The following is a 19,307-nucleotide window of genomic DNA, read 5'->3' as shown; positions in this document are numbered from 1 at the left end:
TTATCTGTAGCTGTAATGTAGTTTGCCACCATCAGTGTGTGTGTGAATAGGTGAATGACTGAATGTAGAGTAAAGTGCTTTGGTGTAGTCCTCTGACTTAAAAAAAAGTGCTATATAAGTACAGGCCATTTACTATTTGCCATCCTCTAATGTATTTATTTGTTGTGGCGCTCATCCAGTGACCACTTGAGCCACCTCCCTGCATTGGCAGAAAAAAATTAGGTGGATTTGTTGTATCATCAAAAGTTGTTTCCTCTTGTATATTTCTCTGTTCTGCTAAGTCTGGGGAAGTGAGTGCTGGCCTGCGAACAGTCAAACATGATATGAGTCATGCATGTCATATCTTTATGTTAGCTACTGTAATGTTTGTCATCTTGTCCATGTAGCTTTAAAAATTAGTTTTTATTTTCACTATCCATTAACAGTCATTTATGTGCTTAAGTATATTCTGCTCACAGTCAATATGAGAAAATAGCTTTGGCTTAAGTGTGTTTATTTCTGTGTTCTTGTGAAGGTGACGGAGATATTGAAAGAATGAAAGGAAATGTTCAGTGTTTCTGTTATGCTAATGAAGCTTCTACACCTAACCTTTTTCAGTGTTTGGAGAATTTATCTGAAAACACCAGAAAAGTCACATAAATTTGAAAGCACCGTCTAGACTCTTTAAAATCTGATTGGTTCATTTCTAGTTCAATGGGGACTCTCTTGCTGTGTGTGTGGTGTGTCTGTTGGACAGTCACACATCAACTTCCTCTGCATCCACGTGTGTTGAGGCAAGCTCATACAGAGAGTTAGTTCTGCTTCTAAAAGAGCACATGCCCACAATGTCTGCTGTATAGCTTTTCTTGACTTCAGGTTCTTGGTGTAGTCCTGTAACTGCTGCCGGCAATGAGTTTCAGGAGCAAAATCACCTTCAGGAGGAAAATAAAATCCAAACGAGCGCGAGCGGATTTCAGCCGCCTCAGCATTGTATGTATTTGTTTTTCTACTTAACGTATCAATCTTCTTTACTGTAGTTGAAATGAGTAACTATTATGTGCCAGTGGTTGACCACCAATTATTTATAAAATATATACTTTTGTGATTTACACTCATTAGATAATTGTAACCTCTAAATAAAAACCTATCTTTGACCATGCTAAGTTTGCTTTGTAAAAAATAAAAACACACGCTGGCATTCCTTTGTTTTTCCTTCATAGACATGCTTGTAACTGTTTTATTATTGTCAAGGTGAGTCAATTAAAATAAGACTTTACTCTTAATCTCCTGCTGAATATAACATTACATGTTTATGCAGTTCAAATATTCAATGGATTCATTAGTTTGTAGTATTCAGTCAAATATGCTAAAGGTTCAGCGGTCTTTTGTTGATAACCAAGATTAAGTAATTTTAAAGAAATTATGACAATCCTAAATTAGATTTCTTTGCGGTAACCAGTTGTGTGCCCTTTTTGTGACATAAAGTATGCTTAGTTTTAATGGAGAAACTTGCTATAATAATTGCCTTTGAATAGACCTAAAACCGTACTTCCTTCAGTCTGTCTTAATGTGTTTCACTTTTGTGCCAAAGGGGCCTATAGAAACAATGAAGCTGTTGAGTGTATCTGTGAAGCCCAGACTGCGTTATTGCTGTGAACTGAACTAGCGATCATAACTTCCTCTGGGTTTCTGACCACAACCTGCTACGCCTCTCGCTCTGCTGTTGTTGCTCAGGGCTGCTGCTCTCTGAATGACAGAAGCTGCTGTCCTCTGATCTAAACATTTTTATATTGCTCTTTTGAAAAGGTCTTACATTCTGTGGGGTGGTTTAACATTTTATCTGAGCAAAGGCTAATATTGCAGCTGAAAACAGTTCTAAGTGTTGAGTTGCTGTTTCTTAATGTTGGATGAATAAATGAAAATACGCCTTCTATTATATTAAGAACTGCAATTAAACTTTTTATGTTGATTTAATCAAAATGAGAAACTACAAAAATGTGTGATGCAATGTTGCCAATCATCTTGTTTGCTTTGAAGCATCACAGTGTTCACACTGGGGTGTGTCAAAGGTGCACTTTAGCAGCGGCTCCACTTCCTCTGAAACTTATTTAAGGTTTCTGTGATGTCATGGTAAAACACCTAAAGTTCATGGCTATTAGCAACGCTTACTTATTTGTTCATTAGGGCTAAATCCCACCACTTATTTGTTCGTTGGGGGTAAATCCCACCACTTATTTGTTTTATCCCTTGTCCTGTTGTTCTTTACACTCTAAAAGAAGTGTCTGAAAAAAAAATCACTTGACAAGAGATTGCATTTTATTGCTGTTTTTTTTTTTTCAGTCTGTTTGATGCATCACTCTGAAAGTTCAAATTAGAGAATAACTTAAGATGCCAATATAATTTAAACAGTAAAAGAATGTTTTTAATGATTGTGTTCAGAGGTTTAATGCACAGGGTTTGTGTTGGTTCTCTGCTGAAAGCCATTTAGTCAGTGTGACCATGCTGGTATTAAGTATTTCATGCTTTAATTATTATTATTATTATTATTATTATTATTTGATGATTATCTCACACAATATAAGTTCATGCTCTATTATCCTTTAGGGAGACCTGGGGTTTGAATCCCACTGGCATCTGAAAGGGCATCTGGTTTAAAACTCTGCCAAGTCTCTGAGCGTAATTTTTATGGGTTGCTGTGGTGACACCTGCATCAAAAAGCTGCTAAAAGACTCATCATCATCATTAGTACTGTAAAGATTACATAAGTTGCTATAAATAGGCAAATACCTTAGTAAAATGGTTATTGTTTTCTTTTTGTTGTTGTTGTTTGCTGCAGAAATAGACCTTATTTCCATGACAAGGTTTGTGAGGCCTTTCAAAAAATTTTTATAAACTTGGTTGAACCTTTTCTGCTGGTCATCACTAAATATATTATCTGCTTTGACTATAAGAATGCATTGCACTTAAACAATTTGCAAGTATATACTGATGCCCAATCAGTTTTCTGAGGTATTGAGACAGCATCTGCTGATTGAAATTATGAAAAGGTTTCTATACTCTGATGTTTCAATACGTAGTTCTGTTTTACATAGTGTCCTGTTCTTTTTTACATTTTTTTTGTACTGTGCCATGCCAACATATTTATGTCTCTTGAACTTTTTTACATTTTTTCTTATTAAAGTTTAAAACGATCATGTATTACATTAGGACTTAATGTAATTGACCAATAGAGAGGAGCATATAATATTGAGATGGAAAATAAAGTATGATTTTTTTTTTTTTCTGTGTGATTTAAAATCTGAATACTGTGGCACACATTTGTATTGAGCTCACTTGAGTGAATGAAGAACCTTGTTTTGTTGCAATAACTACTGCAAGTCTTTTGGGGTGTGTCTAGTTTTCTTTTCCTAGTGTATATAATTGATTTACACATTTCTATTGTTGTTCTGACTGTACATGTAAGATTGTTGTCCTAGCGGAAGGTGAGCCTCCACTCCAGTCTTTTTGCCGCTGCTTATGTTTTTTAATTTTTTTTTTTTTTTTTTTTAGATTTTACGGCACTAGTGGCTTGTTGTAATGGACAGTAGGCTGACAGGAAAGGGGGTATGAGAGAGGGGGAGAGATATGCGGGAAAGGACCACACTAAGGCCTCCATACATGGGTCGTGTGCGGTAACCACTGCGCCACCAAAGCACGCCCGCCGCTGTTTATCTTTGATCTTTAGACTAGCCTTCATTTAGCTTCTTTTAGCATTTATTCTAACCAGTTTCTTGTCTCTGCAAAGAAAAAAAGCGATCCTACAGCATGAGGCTGCCCTTAGCAAAGTCTCTAAAATTGCTTAGGGATATCAATGTATCTATAGTCCTTCCAAACCAGCCATTAATGCTCAGTTTTATTCCATTAGCCATAACCTTCTCACCTTATGTTCTTTCAACTTGAGACACTGATGCAGTAAAAGAGACCTTCACATTGTTTGTAAAGTGCTTTTTAGGAAGCAGCAGTGGCTTATCTACAGTTAATGTCGATGTCTATCTGCCTTGGTGTTGTGTTAATAATGATTTCCCTTTTCAAAACCAACATACTATTAAACATAGCCACAAATTAGTCCATATTACAATTATGTGCAATGATTTATAAACTTGTAGTCAAGTTATATCACATAACATATGCAACTCTTTCATTTGCTTTGCATTTTATTGTATTTCTATATTGTATTCTAACATATTGGATAGCTATAGATCTTTTATAGTCCATTGATCACAAATATAACTTTCAATATTTCTTTTTTTTTTTATGCAGCAGGAGAAGCCAAAGCTGATCGATCCTCTCGACTATGAAGCTGTTGTCTCCGAACTTTGGGAAGAGCTGAAGGAGGACCCTCTGAGAGACCTGCTCCTTTTTCCAGACAATGATTTCTCGGTAAGCTTGTTTACGATTGTATATGCTTTGGTGAGAGGTTTCATTGGTTTTATTTTTTTTTAAGAAATCAACCTTAGATCATATTTGATTTTTTACTATATATACTACTATGTATACCATATACAGTATAACTACTATATATGTTACCTCTAAATTGTACTTTTTCTGTTATTTGTATTAATGGGATGCTTTACTCTAACCTCTGTCTGTTTGATGTTAAAATATTTTTGTTTTTGTTTAACTCAGTATTTCGTACAGCCATTATAGCTTAGCTGTGAAAAGACTTTGTAGAAGGAGTCTATTGTTGAGACGGAGCTTCTGGAAAATATTAAACCTACTCCATAAATAAATCGTTAATTTATTCAAATGTAGCAGTACTACTAAGAATTGCCAGAGAGTTGTGTTTATATAAAGTAATGAAAGCAAAGGAGCTTTGATAGATGGATAATTAAAAAGAAGTGTTCAACATTGTTCAGCTCATTATTAAAGCCAATCATTTACGCACACTAATCCTGCATGCAGAGCATTACTTTTCAATCATTTAAAAGATTAGGCTCTCCTTAGCTCTTTGTTCATTACCACCTACATTACTATGCCAATGCTTTGCTGCAGATGTGCATTCGCTGCACAATAAAATGGCCTCATTGGCTGCTTTGCTTTTGACCTCAGAACTGAAGCTTTTTTATGACTTTGCTGGTTGCCAGGCTTATTTGGCAGCAAAGTAATCTTCTCTCACTTTCATTCCCACAATGTTCAGTCAGTTTTCTTGCTTATAAGTCAACATGTCCTGCCAGAATATTAATCAATGAGAAGACTTTTAGCTCTGCTGTTTTGCTAAATCATCGGTGAAATAAAAACTGCTGACAGCACAGCATTTAATCAGTCTGTATGTTGGTGCAGATTCATTTTTATTTTATTTTTTGTCCCCATAGGCATTTAAGGCTAAATTCCAACATTTACAATTAAAATTGGTTATTGAGGTCTGCTCAATGATTGCTTATTTTTTATTTTAAAGTTGGGAACATAGCCCTTTATTATTTGCATGGTTTATGATTTATAGGTATTAGTTTTTTTAGTCTAAGCTCAGAGAGAGTAACATTTTTATGATCAGATTGTAGAGATGCTGATGAGCGTGTGTTAATTTTTCAGTCTCAATATTTCTTTACACTCTGACCTGCTAATAGCAACTTTACCCCACTACACTCTCCCTCTAAGACATTAAATACAAGATAAGCATATTTTTCCCTTTCCATGCTTTAGTTAATATATGTTAATTTTCAGAATAATTGTATTTTATATATGTTTTATTAAAAGGTTTAGATAAAATTCATCACTATTTGCTCAAATTGCTTTTAAACCCACTAATCTTATCTTGGTTGTATCATTCCTAATGATACATCACTTTCATGAGGAAACTGGTGTCGTTATGTTCTCAATTATTTGCTAAGTGGTTAAACTGGATCCCTTTTGTAAGTTTTGAGGTTTTACTCCACAAGCCTCTTTAAATAGTTTGTTGGACTTTCTTACGAAGGAACCTGGTGGTTAATTTGGTCAAAAACCAGTTAGATGTTAGCATTTTCAGATTGGTCTCTACTTTTTAGGAGACTGAGATCCAGGCTTTGTGTAGGCCTTTCTAAAATACTGACTATGCTGTATTAAAGCCACTTGCTTACTAATATGATAAAATCCTTAAAGTACTTCTTAATTTTGAAGTCACTTTTGTCGCTAAAATGTCGGCTCATGAATGTGTGGAAATGATCTATCTATTTAATGAAGAGGACCAGTTCCATTTTCCATCTCGCTTTTACCTGCTGGGGTTGCAAGGGGTGGTGGTGCCTATCTCTAGCTGTCTACTGGGCGAGAGGGGGGGGGGGGGGGGTACATTCTGGACAGGTTGCCAGTCTATAGAACAAACAGGACAAACAACCATGCACACACACACACTCACTCGAGAATTTAGAGATGCTAATTAACCCAACAGTCATGTTTTTGAACTCTGAGAGAAGGCCGGAGTACCCGGAGAGAACCCACGCCTGCACAGGGAGAACATGCAAACACCCACACAGCATCATCTTGCTATTCCCATACTAGAGCAGTGTTCTTAGACTTACAACCTTTTCCCTTTTACCTCAAAATGTAATCATTATTTCTATGTTGATCTTATAGTCATGGATTCTTCCTGTGTTTTTCTTTTCAAACAGTGGAACTACACTCTCCTACAAGCTTTTATTACTATATTTATATAGTCTTTTGATGTTGTGTTCCGGATTATTGCGTCTTAGATATTTTACTGTAGAACACGCTGGTCTATGGGCAACAGAACCCATGTCCTTTCATGGGTGGTTTATAAATACTTGAACAGATTAACATAGCCCCTTCACGTATGTAGATATGGTACCCAAGATTCAACATGACTAGTTCAGAGTAACATCAGTTGGTAACTTTCTGTTCTTTCGTGTATACTTACAACTGATTCATAAAAAAGCACAGCTACTGAAAGGGCGTGGTGACCTAGTGGTTAGGGCATTGAGCTTGGAATCCTGAGGTTCTGAGTTTAAGCTCCACTCCCACAGACTGCCACTCTGGGTCCCTGAGCAAGACCCTTAACCCCCATACTGCTCCCCCGGGTGCCGCACAATGACAGCCCACTGCTCCCTAAGGGGATGGGTTACATGGGGAGAGTGAATTGTGTGGGTTTCTTTTTGAATTTTGTATGGATCAAAAGTTTGAAGTTATGATGAGTTTTAGCTGTATACAATGTAGAAACGGTTGCTGTATTTTTACATTTCAGATGAATGCTAATCACTTCACACCCACATGAGCTAGAATGTAGCTCTTGAGAAGGTCCTGTTCTGCTGTTAGCTGAGATTATAAGGAATAAGGTATTTAGAAGTTAATATTGCCTGTTTATAGGTTTATTTTATGATTCAAATTATCTAAATTTTCATCCAAAGCTTTGACTCAGAATGATAATAATCATAGGTCTGTTATTTTCTCTACTGTCAATAAAAAGCTGTCTTAGGCCTTATTCTTATGATTCGGTTGTGATATTATTGGCCATATTAGAGCTGAAGTGAAAACTTCTGGGTTGATCCAAATTACTTATTACATTAGTGGAATATTTTAGAATGCAAACAGTCTGAAACATAGCTGTCAAAAACGCCACCAGCTATTTGATTAAACATCAGAAGTTTGTAATTTGCATCTATCTATCTTTATCTAAAGCAGTTTGGCAGTTATTTTGAGCTAACAGTTTAACTAATTACGTGTGTTTTTTGATAGCTAGTCCGGAGACCACAGCTTTAACCAACAATTTCCTTGCAGCTTGCAAACCACAGCTTTAGAGCAGTTTGTTTAATATAAGTCAAATAGAAGCAGCTTCTTTAGGTGTCATACAATGGTGACATTTTTGAGTGATTGGAAATATCTGCAAAAGATCAAGTCCAAACAATTTGCTATAACCCTGCATGATTTAGGGATGTAGTGCTGTATTTGAATTATTTTACCAACAACCTTCCTTAGATCTAAAGTTTAAAAAAAAAAAGAAAAAATATATATTTCTACATTTATGCACTATAGTCAGATTTGGTAAAAAGTGTAACCAGCTGATCTGACATAAAGAAAACCAGAAATTGGTATTGGCAAGGAAAAGCCTCATCAATAAATCTGTCCATGTGAGAATTATAGTAACAGAGAGGTAAACATTAATGCACCAAAGCAAAAACAATAAAGAAAATGTATTATTATATGGCTGCTTTTAGTCATATTACGGTAATATTGTTATGTTGGTTTGGTTGGTTTAAGACAAAATCTCAATAACTATTTTTGTTTTTTTTTCTAATACCACTAGAAGCCAATATCATACGATCTAAAGAAGAATTCCTATTTTTTTGATAAAAAAAAAAAGAACCCAGTATATGTCAAATTATTTTAACTAGTAGAGCATTTTACAAGTAATTCCAACTGAGTAACCAAGGTTTATTTACCTCTTTATCTCTGCAGGTTTCCACGGTGCCTCAAGAGAGACGAAGTCTTAAGTCAACAGTCCCTGAGGGGGCAGAACTCCAGGCTGAATGTCTGCTGGTCAGACAGGTTAGATGATTTTAATGTGACAATGTTTTTTGGTTAAATTGAGGAGAAATTAAACATTTTTGACTGTGTAGGTGGAGATTAGATATGTTTTAGGTTTCCTGGGTGATAAAATATTTATATAAATGTGTATAAATATATAAAGGAGAGTGAAACTATGTTGATCAAACAGGCAGGATGTGAAACTTCCCTGCAGTCGGTGTGACTTCCATTGTACTGCACATACCATCTGAAAGTAGTACTTAAACCAGTCAAGCAATCTCTGTCAGTCTAAAGATATCAACAAACATCTGAATATACTTCCCTTTTTTAATTTAAATGCTCTGATGGAAATGAGAAGTTTTCACTTTAAAATCTATCCAGTGAACCCATCTTAACTGTGGGAATCTTTTCTCTGCTTTTTTTCCTCAGTTTCCATTGAATTGTTTTTGTTTTGTAAAAACTTAATATGTGTTCTTTATCCTTATCTCCAGGCCTGCAAATATTATAACTCTGAGCTAAATGTGGTCCAGTTCAAATATGATGATTATGCTGGAGACTATCGCCTGCTGCCCAGGTAATGACATCTTTACTGGTCCTGTACTTGTTTTGCATTTTACAGAACAAAAAGGCTATTAGTAGTTTAATGAGTTAATCACTAAGCCTATAAAGATGGAGCTTTATAGTTTAGTTTTGCACTTAAATAATAATATCAAGGTTGGTGATGTGGTAAGCTTTTTGAAATATTATCTTCATGTTAAACTTAGGTTAAACACTTAAAGGTGTCGTTCTGCTCAATAAGAAAAAATATATATAAATAAAAATAGCCTTCCTATTACATACTACTTTTAAGTTGGCATATTTCTGGGATGTCTTTGGATTACTATTAGACCAGTTTTTTTTTTTTTTTTTTGTATCAGTCTTAAATACATATGTATCTAACAGTACTACAGATTATTAGGGCCAGGCTACAGCTTAATTTTTATTTGAAATGCGAGAATAAAGTTATAACATTATGGGAATAAAGTTGTACATTTATGAGAATAAATTCATAAAATAATAATAAATTAATTAATAAATTATGAGAATAAAGTTGAAAAATTAGGTGAATGAAGTAATCATACCACAACCCGTTTCAGAAAGAAAGCTTCGAGCTCCGACCAGCTGGTGTGCTAAAAGCTTTCCTTATTTGTCAAACCGATGTCCAAGTATAACTTCACATGATGCTCGACATTCCTCATTTTAGGGAAGAAAGTGCTTCTTGTAAGAGTTGTCATAAAATACAACTTTATTCTCGTAATATTATGACTTTATTCTCGTAATGTTCTGACTTTATTCACGTTGCAACTTTATTCGCTTAATTTTATGACTTTATTCTCATAATATTATGACTTTATTCTCGTGATTTTGTCACTTTATTCTCATAATATTACGACTTCATTCTCGAATAAAAAAATAAATAAAAATCTCAAGCCTGGTGCTAATACTCCGTCATACTAATGTGATCCTGTGATCAACACATGAACAGGACAAACCACACAAGCACATAATGATTTGAACAAGCACAAAAAATTTACACATTCACAAGATAAGATTCACAAAAGTATTTGGGATGCATACACAATTATATATTGATTTGTAAACTACAAGTGGTCTTTGAACTTCACCACATTTGTGTCTGGATTGTTGAGGCTCATCTGACGTGACTCAGGAATGCATTTTTTTAAACAAGCTATGATTTGCAACCACTTAAATAGCTCTATTGTTTCACCAAATGACAAGAACGTACACCACATGGATGGTGATTTTGTTATATGGAAGAGTAAGCTGTCGCTGCAGCAATCAGAAAGGGGCGGAGACTGACCACATGGCAGATCCGTACCATATTTGGACGCTATATCCTATTCCAGCTGATGTGTTTTATGTTTTTATTATTGAAAAATCTACCATTGGTCACCATTGTTTCAAGTATTTTAAAGACATTATGTTTTGTACGATTGTATTTAATACACAACAAATCCACATAAAAAAAATAATGTGATGAATAAACAAAGGGTCACTTCTACTGTATATTAATATTAACTCTGGAGTCCTATGGTGCTTGTGATGGTTCATATTATCTTGGTCAGTTTTAAACCTCCCCTCTTTAGACAGACATATGTCAAAATCATATACCCCTAAAGCTATAATATATTAAAATTAATAACCAGATATCCATGCTTCATGTGGTCATTTAGCTATTTTGTTATGTTTCTCCACAGTCACTAAAAACAGACATTAGCTACTGGCAGCAGAGATAATTTTCATTTCACAGCCACCTTAATTAAGTATAATTAAGTATAAATATAATTGTATAAGATACATATTTCATTACTGTAGGACACCATTTAGACTACCCTTTTGAAAATTGTGTGGAGGTCGGTCCAAGCTTGGTAACTGAGATAAATGTTGAGTGTAAATGGCACGCACAACTGAACCGGACCACGCCAGACACAAGCGAACCGCTCTAATATGGTACTAGTTCATTGGTAGGTCTCAGTGCGGTTCAGTTCTGGCTTGGGCTTTCAGATAACAAAGAGCGCATGAGCAGACTAATTTATCTCCTTACAGTCTGCCTCCGTAATCAGGAAATATCAGACATTCATAAAAATACTAACTTCCCTATGCTGCCACATGATTTCCAGTGATGATAGAACAGTGAACAAACTGCTCGGTTTTCTTTTGGTTGATTTTGTTTTTCAATTTCAGTTTTATTTCTGCATGCTTTCTCATTAGTTTTAATGCTGCAATTACAAGAGAGACATTATTTAATGTAAAAAAAAACAACAATAGTCGAAACAGTTGCAAACACAGTGATAATACAAACTCAATTCAGTTTAGATATCTGCTTGAATATGAATATTGGACTTTATTGACTTGTATTGAAAATCTCAAATATTATTATGCTCCCCTTCCGTTTAAAGTTTGTGTAAACCATGAAATAATGATAAACGAGCCGGTTGTTCTCATATTTATTGCTGTTTGAGTAATATCATTTGATCAAACCTTTTTTAATATGTCTCACTACAAAAGGAGTAATTGAAGTATGTATGATTTACCCTGATATTGTGTCAGGTCAATATCCATATTCTTCAATACTCAGAGCTGCTATATTTGATGTCGAATTATGAAATCAAAACGTTTTTTTAGGACTTCCCTAGTTAAAGGGTGCATGCAAACTACCAAAAATAAATACCGTATTTTCACGACCATAAGGCGCACCGTACTAAGAGCGCAGTCTCAGTTATGTGTGCCATTACTGTATTTAACACACACATAAGGTGCACCGGATTATAGGCTGCGGGTTTTATATACAGGTACATGTCCTCTACTACGTTTAAATACCTCTACTGCGTATTTAAAAATAGAGCGGGAGCAAAACTGAGTATGTTTGTGCTTTATTCATGTATTTATTACAAAGTATTATTCAAACCTATCAAAGTCATCATCCTCTGTTTCTGAATTAAACAGCTGCGCTAAATCAGACATGCCAATTTCCCTTTCTTCACTGTCAGAGTCACTTTCCGTGCCGGGCGGCTCCTCGGAAATGATGTCGGCTTTTGCGAAAGCTCGAACAACAGTGCCAGCTGATACGTTAGCCCAAGCAGCTACAATCCATCCGCAAACTGTGGCGTAACTTGCCCGGCGCTGCCTTCCACTTTTCGTGAAACTGATGTCTCCGTCAGTCATCCATCGCTCCCAAGCCGCTCGCAGCCTTACTTTGAACGGCCGGTTTACACCGATCATTTGTTTCACCTTTTTTTTTCACATCGGGGGTGAGATGGGCACGCATGGAGTCACAGATTAACAGCGATGGTGATGCGTGGAAAAAACCACCTGGTCTCCTTACATACACCTCCCTCAGCCACGCTTTCACCATCTCCTCATCCATCCATCCCTTTTCATTTGCCTTAATAACGACTCCAGCTGGAAAAGTCTCTTTAGGCAAAGTTTCTTTGAAAAATCACCATAGTGATTGGTCAGTTTCTGTCCATTTGCGTGGCAGCCAAGCACAACAGTAAACGACGCCTTTTCATACCCCGTTGTGTGTATCGCTACCGTGCTGGTCCCCTTCTTCTCCACCGTGTGATTCACCGGGATGTCGAAAGTGAGCGGCACCTCGTCCACGCCCACACTTCCCCCTTTAACGTTCTCATGGTGGTCTCAACAACGTCCGCAGTAACAACACACATAGGGCGCACCGCACTATAGGGCCCGCCGCACATTTTGAGGAAAAAAGACGTCTATATGTGCCTTATAGTCGTGAAAATACGGTAATAATCTAAATATAAAGGAATTTAAATTATGTTTATTTCATTAGAATCTCATGCCTTCTAATAAATTAATACATTTTTAGTCAATGTGAGTTTGTCAATTGCTCAATAAAAAAAGTCAGATTAAAGGTAGAAATGTCTATTGCTTTGCATTGTAAGAATATGCTATAAAAGTCCATTTTATTTAAGGTCTATAAATAAATGTAATCCTATATTGTAGACCCCTTTTTTTGCCAAAGATCTGACATTGTTTCACTGATTCTGATGTCAGTTATCATGTTGATTAAAAATTAAATAGCCAAGTCTCTGACTTAAATAAGACTATCAGTCACTTAAGTTTAGTTTAGTGAGTCCCAGGGAAGCTGACCCAGAGCAGCCCTGCAACCACAGGAATGTCCCTCCTCTGTACCACTATATTCTTTTAGCTGGTTCACATGACCTCTGAAAAGACAGGATGAACCATTAAATAAAAAAGGGACACATAGACAACTTGCAGCACCACACTTATAGAGCTGTAGTCCCTAAGGTGCTGTCATTTATAAAATGTGGGAAACTCAAATTTTAGAGTGTTGTTTACTTTACATGTAAGCATTCTGCTTGCTTCCAGATTTAAGCAACAATCTAAAGTGAAATATGCTTTAAAGCCCACCGTACAATGAAGAATTACAGCTGTTTGCCACTGCTGTGATTTGAGTGAAAAGGGCTTCCATGTTTTCCACACAGTGGTTGCGACTTTGTGGCCACGATTCTTCTAAACATGGTCCAACAATATGTTTTCCCAGATAACTTTTAATGCTATTAGAGGGAAGAACCAGGGTTTTCCGCCACACACTGCAGCCTCTCTGTCTGCAGCTCACAGATACACAAAAAGACATGTTCTCCTGTAAAATCAGTGGAGCGGGGTAGAGTGAGGGCTTCCTATTGTTGACTCCTGGTAGAGAGAGATGGAGCAGAATCAGCCACACACAGTCGTTTGTTCTCCTCTCATTGCATGTTTTTACTCTTCACAACAAAGGCTGCTTTCCACCCATCAATTTGAAGATGTAATGATTCAATGTTTGGTTTGTTTTCCATTTCTTTTCAAGGAAACTGTACAAAGCAGAGAAGCTGCCATCCCATTCATTTGAGATTGATTATGAAGATGTGGACAAAGACGAGGTAGTTATAACCATTTTATTAGTGCTAAGTCTCTATATACCGCTTACATCCTTCTTGGTTTGTGTTATCTTTGTTGAGTTAGGATCTTCATAGCGTTTTGTTAGAAAAGGCTAGTTTAGGCAATGTATCAAATGATTCAAGTCTAGAAAGGGCTCCTTTTTTAAAATGAGGAAAAAAGGAAAAGGTGACTTATTTATACCTGTTCTACAGGACACCACATCACTTTCCTCATCCAAAGGAGGAGGGGGTGGAGGTGGTGGAGGAGGTGGAGGAGGGATCGGTGTGTTTCGGTCTGGCTGGCTTTATAAGGGAAACTTTAACAGCACTGACAACAACAGCATCACTGTCCGGGTAAGGAGAAATGCATTGTTGTTTTTGTTTGCATTTTGCACACTATTTTTAGTGTCATTTTGATCGTCATCATCATCACTCTTTCTCTGTCTTTAGCCAGAAATGCTTCTGTTTGATGGTTAAATCTGCTTGAAATGAAATCAGTACACATGCTAGAGCACATTTTACCAAAGAACAGTAACCATTTTAAAGTGGGAATTTCTATTGTCTTATTTTAAATGCTCAATAGCTATAAAGTTGTGCAGCTGTTTATGTATTTAAGCATTGTATGCAATCTGATATACTGTATGCATATTTTTCTGGGCATGCAATGAAAAATATGCTGCCTCAACCTCTCCGTGTACCACTGCAACAGAAATACAACTCAAATGTTGAAGCACTGATTTATTTTTGAATAACATTACTTAATCTAATGTTACACTATGCAGACCCTCTGTCTGCACTGATGAATATTAACTAAGCCACTGGAGGATGGATGGAAAGAGCTGCAAAGTGTGGCATACCCACTTTCTTATTTATTTAGACAATGATTATTTGACTGCTTTGGGCATTGTTGATTGTGTATACGCACTTAACATTTCCTGTATGGTTATTAAGCATGAACGTATCTACCGGTACTTAAGATGAGATTTTGGTGTCATAATAGAAGTAACCCAGCAGAATAAAAAAAAAAATAAAATTATAGAACTTTCATCCTGATACCGACACACCATACAAATTGTGAACAATGATAATTGATAAATATAATAGGATTTGATATTATGTCTATCTTTGCACAGTCTTTCAAGCGGAGGTATTTTCAGCTCACTCAGCTGACGGATAACTCATACATCATGAACTTCTACAAGGATGAAAAGATCTCTAAGGAGCCCAAAGGTTGCATCTTCCTTGACTCCTGCACGGGTGTTGTACAGGTGGGTCTTACTTAATTCATTCAGTCAAAGTACACACCACACTTTGTACTAAAATATGGAAATCTTAGCTTTCAGATATGAATATTTGTAAAAGCGAAGGAAACGAAAAAAAAATGCAGCTTTATGATCAATAATATATTGCAGAAACGCATAACTTCACAGTATTGGTAGTCTAATTTGCACACAAAAAAAAGATCTGTTAACCTTTTGATAAAGCAAACATGTTCTAAAGGAGATACTGGTTTTTCTTTGACTCTAAAAGAATAACCGCTTAAGGAAGCATGCATTTGAGCTAAAGATGAACGAGGTGACGTACTTCGTGCTGGCCGCGGAGAGCGAGCAGGACATGGAAGAATGGATCGGCACATTGACCCGCATTTTGCAGATAAGTCCCCCCGATGGGCCGGCTCCCGATCGTAAGAGTCTGGAACTCACAGAAAAACAGCAAGGTGAGATGTGTTTATGTTCTGTAATATATCTATAAATTCTCCAAACGTTTAGTTCTTTGATTGCATGGGTTACATACAACCGTAGGAAAGGCAATACTTTCCCTCCCTGACTTAAATGAGTAAGTGTATTATTAATCACCATGCTGTGGCTTTAGTGGGGAATTCCTGCAGGGCTTGGAGTGTTTTTCAATTTCAGGAAATGAGACCTGAAGATGACTCCACCTTTTTTTAGTAGTTGTTTTAAAACCTTATGTGCCAGCTACATTATAGGTCGACACTGACAGAGCATAACACGCTGTCAGAACCATTAAACCAGTAAAGAGTGAGGGAATGATGTAATAGCTTCAGGCTACATAGCTCTGCGGTCTGTTAGCATGCCTCTAAATCAGGCTCTGGGTGTGTTGTGACCTATCATTAATGAGCCAGTATGCCTTTTTGGAGGAATTGCTCCAGGCAGCTGGAGAGGTATACTTCTGCAGAGGTTTGCCTGTCTTATTACCCATAAACGCTGCAAATGGAGTCATATTTTACACTTAATTGGATATATGTCTGCTGGCTCCGATCAGTGAGTGTTTAGTTTACTGCAGATCTGTTTTAGAAACTGTTTTATGGACTATCGATATATTTATGTAATACGAACTGCTTGGGTAAACATTCCCAGCCGATCGATGATGGTAGTCATCATTTATGAATAGACTCCAGGGAGTCCTCATTGTGTTTACTTCCCTCTGCAGATATGTTTGACCTGTCGCTGAGTGACAGTTGTTTGCAGGAAAATGAAGAATCTACAGAGAATGGCATCCATCCAGACCTGGCAAAGGTTGGTTCCACTTATGGACGTGTCTTACAAACAGTCCAAGAGCTTTGCTGTGGTGTTTCTTGTTAAATGTTATGGGGGATATGCAAAAAGGAATTATAAATACAAAATAGTACCAATATACTACAGCTTTTGCAGAGTGGCATAGGAACTTGCTGATCTTTTTTAAACAAACTAACACCAGTGCTGCTGATCTTATCTTTCTTGATCACTTTACATTTACAGTATAATTTGTGTGTTGTTTTTTTACTTTCATTGGGAGAAGGATGGGAAACCATTATTATGATACTTTGCCTTTAAAAAACTGCCAACACACACATACCAAATTCTGACACTTTGCACTTTCAATCAAACCAGGAGAGTTTTAATGATTTTGTAAAGAATTTCCCCTCAATATTCATTTCTTGCATGTAGCCACAGAAAAAAAAGCAACAAAACAAAAGCAGAACAAGCTCAGAATGTATGATTATAATTAGAGTGGCTTTATGTCTATCACTTCTTTACAGCAAAGGACCTAAACTTAAAATTTGACCTGTGGGTTCTCTAAAGAACCTCAGATTTTGATTTAGGGTGTCATGGACAGCGAAACACTGAATTAAATGAATCAAGGACTGACTCCCAAAATATAACTGCAACATTCTTTCTTTTTTCTCCAATGTGCGTTTTACTTTCCCAGAGATAGATGGAGTTGCTTGGAAAAGATTATTATAGAGGATCTTAAACCTTTGCATTTTGGTTGTAGAAAATCTGCTCAGGTGAGAAAGATCCACCAAATAAAATTTAGCTCTATCGCCAGCATAAGCAAGGCAAGTTTATCTTTATAGCATTGTTTAGTAGCAAGAAAATTCAAGGTTCTATATATAATAGGCAAACAGGGAAATGTATATATTGCAAGATAATAAAATTCTGAAAATATAATATGATCCATAATAAATTGAAACAAGGTGGACTACAAAATCAAACTAATCATTTTAAATAGCACAGTAAATGAATACTCTAAATAAATACAATTTTAATCTGCATTGGAGGCAATTTCGGTTTTTAGAACTTTTATGGATTTTTTCCCCCAGATAAGTGGAACATAGGAACCAAAAACTGAAGAGGAGATAAACTTATTGTCTGGCATGTTTGCAACCAGCAGTTGCATAAATTGCAAGCAGCTTTATAGTTTTTTTTTGGTAAATCTTCTGCCAGATTTATAATACTTGGTCTGGTAAACAAATCTAAGAACACTGGATAACTTCACATCAGCCAAGAAGGTGATTGATGATATTTTTAATCCATTCTCTATATAGGTAACTTGTAATTTTAAATAAACTCTTTCCCAAATAAAGTGAAGATAGCCAAGGTAGTACCATGTTTTAAAAACTTCAATCAGGCATTGGACACAATCAATCATGACTTTTTAATAAACTAAACTGAAAAGAAGTAGACCGAGTATCTTGAACTGGCTTCAGTTATTGTTTTAGGAAGTTGGGAGATGTTTGCTCTGAGAGGTTGGGCATTGCTTGCAGGGTTTCTAAGGGGTCAGTGCTTATGCCAGGAGCTTTCATTTTTGAATAATTTAAGTAAAATATATGTTATAAGGAGAATTGCACAATTTGCTGATGACACAAACATTGTATTTGCTAGACTTAATGTCCTGCTCTTCTTCATTTCTTTGCAGTATATTTCAGAGACAGATGATGGAATTCGCTCTGCCAGAAGAGAAGAGCGCTTGAATCTATTTTCTCTTGATCCCGACACTCCCGTACGATGTTCTTGTTGTTTTTTGCTTTTACTTTTTTTTGTTTGTTTGCTATGTAGAGACTTAAAAAAAAAAATGCAGCTTATTTTGTCTTTGTGGGTCCATAATTATTATAGATTTTATTGTTTCAGGGACAAACTAAAAGTAGAAGTGTTTATTCAATCACAGGTTTTGAGGAGCCCTCGGACGGAACATTCTTTGACTGATGGCACATCGGTGCGTCCGTTTGAGGAGAAGCTGGGCAGAAGATTCATGATAACTTGCAAATCCCTCAATCTGATGCTGCAGGGCTGTGTCACTGAAAGTGAAAGTGGGCCAGTTACAAATGTGAGGAAAGGAAATGTTGACATTCACCTTCTCAGATAGTATTTATTATTTCAACTAAAGTTACTGAAAAGTATTTTTGATTTATGAAATGATGATATACTGGTTTAGATAAAGCATCTGCAAATGCATCCATACTGACACACTGACTTGAATATCTTCCACTAGATTGAACCCTTCTTCATATCACTGGCTCTGCTGGACGTACGGGAAGGAAGAAAAGTTTCTGCAGACTTTCACGTAGACCTAAATCATGAAGCTGTGCGTCAGATGCTGGGAGGCTGCACCAACAGGCCGGTAGGTTTGAGTTCTGGGGTTGGAGCTCAGGAGAACGGCCTGTGCTCTCCTGCTGAGAAGAAGCCAGGTGACTGTCACCTCAGCCCGGACTTGGAGCAGTGGCTTTGCTTCCCGAAACAGGTACAAGTTTTTTTCCTAGTGTGTTAGGTCTTTATGCTGTTGACTGATTTTAGTGATTAACTCTTTGATGGTTTGCTTGCAGGCTATCTTCTCAGTTACCAACCCTCACACTGACATCGTCATGGTAGCAAGAGTGGAAAAGGTGCTTATGGGAAATATTGCATCAGGGACTGAACCCTACATCAAAAATACAGACTCAAGCAAGGTCAGTTTTTGTTTTACATCTTTACAGACTGGAAAACTATGAAGTTTTATTTCAACACATCTCAGTTCTTTATGGGTATGGAAAAATATTCCACTACCTATTGTCTAGAAGTGTTACCCTCTGTTCCTTCTTCCTAGCTTGCATTC

General features: G+C 36.5%; 1 protein-coding gene across 8 annotated transcripts in view; it reads left to right on the top strand.

The window, feature by feature from the left end:
- Positions 1 to 19,307, top strand: part of dock10 (dedicator of cytokinesis 10) — an 88,657-nt gene that overhangs the window by 38,131 nt on the left and 31,219 nt on the right. For 7 of the 8 annotated variants that reach the window (XM_038298581.1, XM_038298583.1, XM_038298580.1 and 4 more), the window contains exons 2-13: positions 4,279 to 4,398; positions 8,401 to 8,490; positions 8,961 to 9,043; positions 13,865 to 13,937; positions 14,148 to 14,288; positions 15,068 to 15,202; positions 15,465 to 15,651; positions 16,386 to 16,471; positions 18,135 to 18,218; positions 18,384 to 18,542; positions 18,708 to 18,956; positions 19,039 to 19,161. In XM_038298581.1, the coding sequence (XP_038154509.1) occupies positions 4,279 to 4,398; positions 8,401 to 8,490; positions 8,961 to 9,043; positions 13,865 to 13,937; positions 14,148 to 14,288; positions 15,068 to 15,202; positions 15,465 to 15,651; positions 16,386 to 16,471; positions 18,135 to 18,218; positions 18,384 to 18,542; positions 18,708 to 18,956; positions 19,039 to 19,161 (1,530 nt within the window). Of the gene's footprint in view, positions 1 to 805; positions 970 to 4,278; positions 4,399 to 8,400; positions 8,491 to 8,960; positions 9,044 to 13,864; positions 13,938 to 14,147; positions 14,289 to 15,067; positions 15,203 to 15,464; positions 15,652 to 16,385; positions 16,472 to 18,134; positions 18,219 to 18,383; positions 18,543 to 18,707; positions 18,957 to 19,038; positions 19,162 to 19,307 lie in introns of those variants that run through there. The other variant, XM_038298582.1, reaches the window with a different exon arrangement.

The sequence above is a fragment of the Cyprinodon tularosa genome, unplaced genomic scaffold, assembly GCF_016077235.1.
Source record: "Cyprinodon tularosa strain WSP-4 unplaced genomic scaffold, ASM1607723v1 ctg41, whole genome shotgun sequence".
Lineage (NCBI taxonomy): Eukaryota > Metazoa > Chordata > Actinopteri > Cyprinodontiformes > Cyprinodontidae > Cyprinodon > Cyprinodon tularosa.
This window is presented reverse-complemented; position numbering and strand designations above follow the sequence as displayed.